This window comes from Phocoena sinus, chromosome X, assembly GCF_008692025.1.
Source record: "Phocoena sinus isolate mPhoSin1 chromosome X, mPhoSin1.pri, whole genome shotgun sequence".
Lineage (NCBI taxonomy): Eukaryota > Metazoa > Chordata > Mammalia > Artiodactyla > Phocoenidae > Phocoena > Phocoena sinus.
In genome coordinates, this window is record NC_045784.1 from 55,762,764 (window position 1) to 55,771,901 (window position 9,138).

General features: G+C 37.5%; 1 protein-coding gene across 1 annotated transcript; it reads right to left on the bottom strand.

The window, feature by feature from the left end:
* Nucleotides 1-4,417: 4,417 nt before the first annotated feature.
* LOC116747090 (dedicator of cytokinesis protein 11-like) lies at nucleotides 4,418-8,584 on the bottom strand. Its single transcript, XM_032618909.1, has 3 exons — nucleotides 8,458-8,584; nucleotides 7,085-7,200; nucleotides 4,418-4,687 (listed from the first exon to the last, which is right to left on the bottom strand). The coding sequence occupies exons 1-3, from the start codon at nucleotides 8,582-8,584 to the stop codon at nucleotides 4,418-4,420; spliced, it is 513 nt and encodes a 170-aa protein (XP_032474800.1).
* Between the last annotated feature and the right edge of the window lie 554 nt (nucleotides 8,585-9,138).

The window sequence follows — 9,138 nt, forward strand, 5'->3', positions numbered from 1 at the left end:
CAGACAAGGATGTCACAAAGAAAGAAAACTACAGGCCAATATCACTGATGAACATAGATGCAAAAATCCTCAACAAAATACTAGCAAACAGAATCCAACAGCACATTAAAGGGATCATACACCATGATCAAGTGGGGTTTATTCCAGGAATGCAAGGATTCTTCAATATACGCAAATCTATCAATGTGATAAACTATATTAACAAATTGAAGGAGAAAAACCATATGATCATCTCAATAGATGCAGAGAAAGCTTTCGACAAAATTCAACACCCATTTATGATAAAAACCCTCCAGAAAGTAGGCATAGAGGGAACTTTCCTCAACATAATTAAGGCCATATATGACAAGCCCACAGCAAACATCATCCTCAATGGTGAAAAACTGAAAGCATTTCCACTAAGATCAGGAACAAGACAAGGTTGCCCACTCTCACCACTCTTATTCAACATAGTTTTGGAAGTTTTAGCCACAGCAATCAGAGAAGAAAAGGAAATAAAAGGAATCCAAATCGGAAAAGAAGAAGTAAAGCTGTCACTGTTTGCAGATGACATGATACTATACATAGAGAATCCTAAAGATGCTACCAGAAAACTACTAGAGCTAATCAATGAATTTGGTAAAGTAGCAGGATACAAAATTAATGCACAGAAATCTCTGGCATTCCTATATATTAATGATGAAAAATCTGAAAGTGAAATCAAGAAAACACTCCCATTTACCATTGCAACAAAAAGAATAAAATATCTAGGAATAAACCTACCTAAGGATACGAAAGACCTGTATGCAGAAAATTATAAGACACTGATGAAAGAAATTAAAGATGATACAAATAGATGGAGAGATATACCATGTTCTTGGATGGGAAGAATCAACATTGTGAAAATGACTCTACTACCCAAAGCAATCTACAGATTCAATGCAATCCCTATCAAACTACCACTGGCATTTTTCACAGAACTAGAACAAAAAATTTCGCAATTTGTATGGAAACACAAAAGACCCCGAATAGCCAAAGCAATCTTGAGAACGAAAAAAGGAGCTGGAGGAATAAGGCTCCCTGACTTCAGACTATATTACAAAGCAACAGTAATCAAGACAGTATGGTACTGGCACAAAAACAGAAAGATAGATCAGTGGAACAGGATAGAAAGTCCAGAGATAAACCCACGCACATATGGACACCTTATCTTTGATAACGGAGGCAGGAATGTACAGTGGAGAAAGGACAGCCTCTTCAATAAATGGTGCTGGGGAAACTGGACAGGTACATGTAAAAGTATGAGATTAGATCACTCCCTAACACCATACACAAAAATAAGCTCAAAATGGATTAAAGACCTAAATGTAAGGCCAGAAACTATCAAACTCTTAGAAGAAAACATAGGAAGAACACTCTATGACATAAATCACAGCAAGATCCTTTCTGACCCACCTCCTAGAGTAATGGAAATAAAAACAAAAATAAACAAATGGGACCGAATGAAACTTCAAAGCTTTTGCACAGCAAAGGAAACCATAACCAAGACCAAAAGACAACCCTCAGAATGGGAGAAAACATTTGCAAATGAAGCAACTGACAAAGGATTAATCTCCAAAATTTACAAGCAGCTCATGCAGCTCAATAACAAAAAAACAAACAACCCCATCCAAAAATGGGCAGAAGACCTAAATAGACATTTCTCCAAAGAAGATATACAGAATGCCAACAAACACATGAAAGAATGCTCAACATCATTAATCATTAGAGAAATGCAAATCAAAACTACAATGAGATATCATCTCACACCAGTCAGAATGGCCATCATCAAAAAATCTAGAAACAATAAATGCTGGAGAGGGTGTGGAGAAAAGGGGACACTCTTGCACTGCTGGTGGGAATGTGAATTGGTTCAGCCACTGTCGAGAACAGTATGGAGGTTCCTTAAAAAACTACAGATAGAATTACCATATGACCCAGCAATCCCACTACTTGGCATATACCCTGAGAAAACCAAAATTCAAAAAGAGTCATGTACCAAAATGTTCATTGCAGCTCTATTTACAATAGCCAGGACATGGAAACAACCTAAGCGCCCATCATCGGATGAATGGATAAAGAAGATGTGGCACATATACACAATGGAATATTACTCAGCCTTAAAAAGAAATGAAATTGAGCTATTTGTAATGAGATGGATAGACCTAGAGTCTGTCATACAGAGTGAAGTAAGTCAGAAAGAAAAAGACAAATACCGTATGCTAACACATATATATGGAATTTAAGGGAAAAAAATGTCATGAAGAACCTAGGGGTAAGATAGGAATAAAGACGCAGACCTACTGGAGAACGGACTTGAGGGTATGGGGAGGGGGAGGGGTGAGTTTTGATAGGGCGAGAGAGAGTCATGGACATATACACACTAACAAACGTAGTAAGGTAGATAGCTGGGGGGAAGCAGCCGCAAGGCACAGGGATATTAGCTCGGTGCTTTGTGACATCCTGGAAGGGTGGGATGGGGAGAGTGGGAGGGAGGGAGACGCAAGAGGGAAGACATATGGGAACATATGTATATGTATAGCTGATTCACTTTGTTATAAAGCAGAAACTAACACACCATTGTAAAGCAATTATACCCCAATAAAGATGTTTAAAAAAATAAATAAATAAATATATTCAGAAAAAAAAAAAAAAAAAAAACTAAAAATAGAACTACCATATGACCCAGCAATCCCACTACTGGGCATATACCCTGAGAAAACCATAATTCAAAAAGAGTCATGTACCAAAATGCTCATTACAGCTCTATTTACAATAGCCCGGAGATGGAAACAACCTAAGTGTCCATCATCGGATGAATGGATAAAGAAGATGTGGCACATATATATAATGCAATATTACTCAGCCATAAAATGAAATGAAATTGAGCTATTTGTAATGAGGTGGATGGACCTAGAGTCTGTCATACAGAGTGAAGTATGTCTGAAAGAGAAAGACAAATACCGTATGATAACACATATATATGGAATTTAAGAAAAAAAATGTCATGAAGAACCTAGGGGTAAGGCAGGAATAAAGACACAGACCTACTAGAGAATGGACTTGAGGGAATGGGGAGAGGGAAGGGTAAGCTGTGACAAAGCGAAAGAGTGGCATGGACAAATATACACTACCAAATGTAAAGTAGATAGCTAGTAGGAAGCAGCCTCATAGCACAGGGAGATCAGCTCGGTGCTTGTGACCACCTAGAGGGGTTGGATAGCGAGGGTGGGAGGGAGGGAGATGCAAGAGGGAAGAGGTAAGGGAATATATGTATATGTATAACTGATTCACTTTGTTATAAAGCAGAAAGTAATACACCCTTGTAAAGCAATTATACTCCAATAAAGATGTAAATATATATATATATTAAAGAATGGCAATTTAGGGCTTCCCTGGTGGCGTAGCGGTTAAGAATCTGACTCCCAATGCAGGGACATGGGTTCAAGCCCTCGTCCGGGAAGATCCCACATGCCGCGGAACAACTAAGCCCCTGCGCCACAACTACTGAACCTGCGCTCTAGAGCCTGCGATCCACAACTACTGAGCCCACGTGCCACAGCTACTGAAGCCCACACACATGGAGCCCATGTTCTGCAACAAGAGAAGCCACCACAATGAGTAGCCCGCACACCGCAACAAAGAATAGCCCTCGCTCACCGCAACTAGAGACAGCCGCGAGCAGCAACAAAGACCCAACGCAGCCAAAAATTTAAAAATTTAAAAAAAAGAACATCAATTTAAAAATAAACCTTCAAGATCACCTAATTTTTATATCAGTTAAACCCCGTAAGTTGCCATACAAATAATGACAAAAAAGTTTTCCATGCTCAGCTATCCTATTACACAAATCGGTTAACTGAATTTGTCCTGCTGGAGTTACACATACTAGAGTGGAGGCCTAGACTGTGCCTTTCCATAATTTTAACTCCATCTTGCTTCCTAATGCTTTTAATTATGTTTAAAAGGTATCAAAACCAGATCAGAAATAAATCTTGCTATCTGTTTCAGTCATACTTATCCTAAAAGCCTAGTCTGAAGTTTTAGTTCAGATGAGGTAAGTGGCCTGAACATTTAGAGGCCACCCATACAATTCGCACTGAAAGGAAGCATTCATTCATCTGAACATGTATTGAGTGCCTACAATTTGCAAGATATCATACAAGGCCCTGGGGTTATAAGACTTGGTCTCTGCTTTCAAAGTGCTTATACACGAGTACTCTCACAGCTTATATATCTTCAGCATGACAATACTTTTAAAAGAAGCAAAAGAGAAGAAAAACTGGCAGTTGGTAATTTTAAAATGATACTCTTCAGAAAGGGATGACAGGACAAAATAAAAAGCACGTGCTGATTTTAGAGAATGCCTGGTCAGGCTCTCTTTACGTATTTTGCTGTTCTAATATTTACAAAGGTAGGATTTAATGGCTTCCTTATCTGAGGTTTGGAGAGGTCTTCGCAATGATCCCTGTTCCCCTTTCCTTCTTGCTATGAAGCAAGGCCACTCGCAGCCACAAAGCTCTGCTCTTACCTTACTAATGAAAGCTCGCAGTGAGGCAAAGACATGTTTCAGCGACACTTCAGATTGCCCATTTTTAAGAAAAGCAAGATGAATATCAAATACTTTTTTCATTAACGGGTTGTGGCCATCATTATTTAAAAGTTGGCTCTACAAAACATGAAAAAAAATTTGCAGAAATAGTTTATGCCGCTCCCCCCAGAATGAGAGAACAGGCTTTACCAACAACCTGTTTATCAAACCACTGCTTGAAAAGTAACAATAAAAAGTTTAACATAATCTAAAATCATCTGTGCCATCTTTCAACTTGGAAATCTTAAAATACTATATAAACTACATCTATACTTAATTCCATAATTTTAAATAGATGAAAAAAATATTTTTCCAGTATAACACAGCAAATACAGAACTAGTATGGGAAGAGTATTTTCTATTAACCTAACTATATTGCTCCTCAATTCAGAAATCAGTAAATTAAAAATGGATACAAGGGGGCTTCCCTGGTGGCGCAGTGGTTGAGAGTCCGCCTGCCGATGCAGGGGACACGGGTTCATGCCCCGGTCCGGGAAAATCCCACATGCCACGGAGTGGCTGGGCCTGTGAGCCATGGCTGCTGAGCCTGCGCATCCGGAGCCTGTGCTCTGCAATGGGAGAGGCCACAGTGGTGAAAGGCCTGCGTACCACAAAAAAAAAAAAAAAAAAAATGGATACAAGGTAACCAGCCTTTGTATTTCTCTGACAAAGTAATGTAAGAATTAAGGAAAACATCAATTCCATTTTAAAAGTCTATTATCTAATTTGCTTTTAAATGTATGTTTAAGATATCTTTAGTCACTGGTGACAAATTAAACCCTCTATGAGTAGAGATAATAACAGGGATCACAATTGAACAGACTACGTAAATTGTTTAAATGTTCCTTGCAAATAGAGATATAAGAGAAACAACAAATTGTAGAGAAATATCTATTGGTTTGTGAAACTTTAAAAAAAAATGCATTGGTTAACACCTCCAGTCCTGCTCTCCTATCCCTCAAGAAACTAATTACCAGGTTACAACTTGGCCAAAAATAACAACAACGAACCAAAACAATATGCAAACCTGTAACAGATTTAATGGTAACCTTGATAGCCAGAATCCCTGAATGGTGTTTAATATTTCTGTTAGTCTACTTCTAATAAGCATGGGGTAGTGGTTAGAAGCATGGACTCTTGTGATAACTGGCCTAGATCAGAATCCTGATTCTGTTAACTAACCACCTATGTGACATTAACTTCCCTGTGAGCCTCAGTTTCCTCATTTTAAAATGGGAAAAATAACAGTATTTATATCACGAAGCTAGTGTGAGGGTTAAAGGTGAGTTCACATTTGTACTTTTAAGTTTATTAAGGTATAATTTACATACCACAAAATTTACCTATTTTAAGTACATGATTCAAGTATTTTTGGTAAATTTCCAGGGTTTTGCAACCATTACAACCCAATCATTCCCATCATCTCAAAAAGATCCTTGCTGCCCATTTGCAGTCCTCTTTTCCACCTCCAGACCCACGACAAAAAAGTGGGTTAATATTTCTAAAGCACTTAGGATAGTGCCTGACATCTACCAAGAGATGTATGTTAAACAAATGAGAAGTATTTGAATAGGAGGAAGGAATACAATGCAAACCTTGAGACCAAATGTCTTACTTACTGGCACAATAAAAAATGAATTGGGGCTGCATTTTAATCAGAACTTAATACTTCATAAAGGGATTTTGCAGCCTATTTCTTATTAGTATCTAATTCAGTTTTCCCTGATAAGCCTCTTTGAAAAGCACAGGCCAGGTTTCCATAGTAAATCCAGAGGGCTGAAGCAATTAACTGAATTACTTAGAGAAGGGGGGAAGAAAAGAAAAAAAATCTGTATAACTCAGACGAAAAGCCAGCAAGAGTTTTCACTTTTGAGTTCTCCCACTACTGTTACCCTTCATTATAGTTATACAGTCTTTACTTTTCAAAGCACTCTCACATCCATTATCTCATTTTACACCTTCAACAACCCTGCAAGATAATTGCTTTTAATTTCTTCTTATTATTATTTTTTTTAATCCTAGCTATGATGATTTGTATCGAGAGGCAAGCATCTGAGAGAAACCACCAGGCACCTGACGAGGGAAGCCAGCCAGCCAGCCTGCCTGGACATCATCTGGCTTGACAAGATACCTCATCACAACGGGTGTTTGGATAAACTGACTCAATCATAATTTGGGCTAAAAATTACTGGATATTTTCATAAAAGTGTGAAAGAAAACTGTTTTTTAAACAGAAAAATAAAAGAGAAGGGAAATTCAGGGCAAATTAGTCCAATCCTATCATTTTATGGATGTGGTACACGAGTCTCAGTGATTTCCCAAGGTCACACAGGAGCCAAACTAGGTCTGCCATCCAAGTTTCCTGACTGCTCACTGGGGGCTTTTATACTATACTAAGCTTTGTCTGACTAATTAGTTTTTGCATAATATTTTCTTTGCAATGATACCGACTGAGTTCTAACTCTTCATGTTTACCTTGAAGCACTGGGTGAAAAATGATATGGTATCTAGTACTGTTAGGGAAACTTCAGTAGCAGTATTGCCTTCAAGAAGTGCCTGATGGAAAATGTCTACTTCAGTTGTTGCAGAACCTGGGATTTAAAAAAAAAAGAAAATTAAAACTGCCCAACACAGAAATTCACATAACAGTTTTGAATGATTTTCTCCTCCAAAGACTCAGAGAGAGAGACAAACACAAAGAAAGCAGGCTTTCAATGCCTGCAGACTTAATGAGTTTCACTGTATTTACTCCTTAATCAAATATGGTCTGGGTTAATCAATTCCACTAATTTTTACTTCAGCTCTGTATCAACAGCTCTGCAACAAATAATTAGGTGCCCACTTCTTTGGAGACAAGATTTCAGTGATGAACTATGGTGACGTAACCAGGAAATAACGCAGGAGGCATTTTAGGCTGTGCTGTTAATTATGTGTGCAAAAATGAGAAACTCATAGAAATGCAGCTACATTACATACAGTGGCGCCCTATGGCCAGATGTTTTCAATGATGCCAATGGTATGAGACGTTTCTAAATCAGGAGGAAAACAAAGCATCTGGGCCAACTGAAATACATAGGTTCATTATACTGATATTTTTACAAGTGACAAAGAGCAAAGCTGAAGGCTGTAAGACTTGCATTTTTAAAAAAGTCTTGACTCTATTAGCTCAGGTCCATCTGCTCAAGACATTTGTTTTTATTATTAGCCCTATCGCAAAGCCAGTTCTGCTGGCTTCCTTTTATGCAATCCCCAAAGGACTGTGTGGACATGAACGTTTATCTCACTCTTTGACTTTTTTATTAATATTTGTTCCTCAGAGGATAGCTTCCATTTATATAACCCTGTAGCTTCCTCCTTGTCCTATTCGACTTGTCAGTACTTCAACCTGTGTGAAATACATCTTTGTCAAAATACTATTTACAGTTCTTTGATTTCTGCGGTCAGCTAAGCATGGATAATCCCTTAAGATCACTGAATGAACAATAGTAACTCTAAACAAATATTATACATACTATTATATTAAGATGCCGTTATCTGCATTAAAGTAGGAATAAAGGATATCAAATGTAAAATAATATAAGAACAATAATTCAAAGGGAAAATTAACTTCCTTGATATTGAACTAAGAAAAAAAACCATCATTACCTAAAATTGCTGAAAAATCCATGCATATCTTATCATATATTCACATATGGTGAAACGACTATTCATAAACAGAGATATGCAATTGTATCTATGTATGGGAAATGATTACTAATTGTGTTGGAGATTTAAGCCAGTACTTCTTTAAGATTAAATAGTATTAATATCGGTTTCAAATGGGTACCCTACACACATTTTTCACTTACTGTGATGAAGTGTAAATGAACTTTCCAGGCTACTAAGATGCTGAAGCCGGGCCTGCATTATTCCTGATCTGTTTCGAAGAGCTGGCATGGTTTGCAATTTTCGGTCTATTCCAAAGTGTTTTGACATCCAGGTATCATGCACCCTAAAATAAATGTTAAAGTTAGGAAATGGAGCACTCTGAGAATACATCTCAACGTTAGATTTTTTAAACTAATAAATGACTAGGTTTCCACATAAACACTGTGTTATGCTCAGTATTTACCTGGCTTCAATGAGGCATCACTGGAAATTGTATGAAGTTTAATGTATATTTAAAATAGTTTATACTATACGAATACAAGTAAGGACTTTAGAGGGAGTTTCTTACTTCCCTTCTTCTCAAAAATATCAGAGTAAAGTGGACAACACTCCAATAAGATCCAGTCTTTTCTCAGGAGGTAAGGAAAGGCAAGAGTCAGAGAAAACAGTGAGAGGGATACTAGGAGTTGACGTAAGGTGGAAGAATTCCTGGCGTTAGATGTTTAAGAATGAGTGCCTATCTAATCTGTTTCTGGACCCAAGTTAAACTTGGAGCAGAAATTTTTACTCTATAAACATGTCTAATTGCACATTTTTCTTTGTTTTCCTTTAATTTACGGTTCCATTAAAAAAAATTACAACCGGGTAATACAGGAACTAAG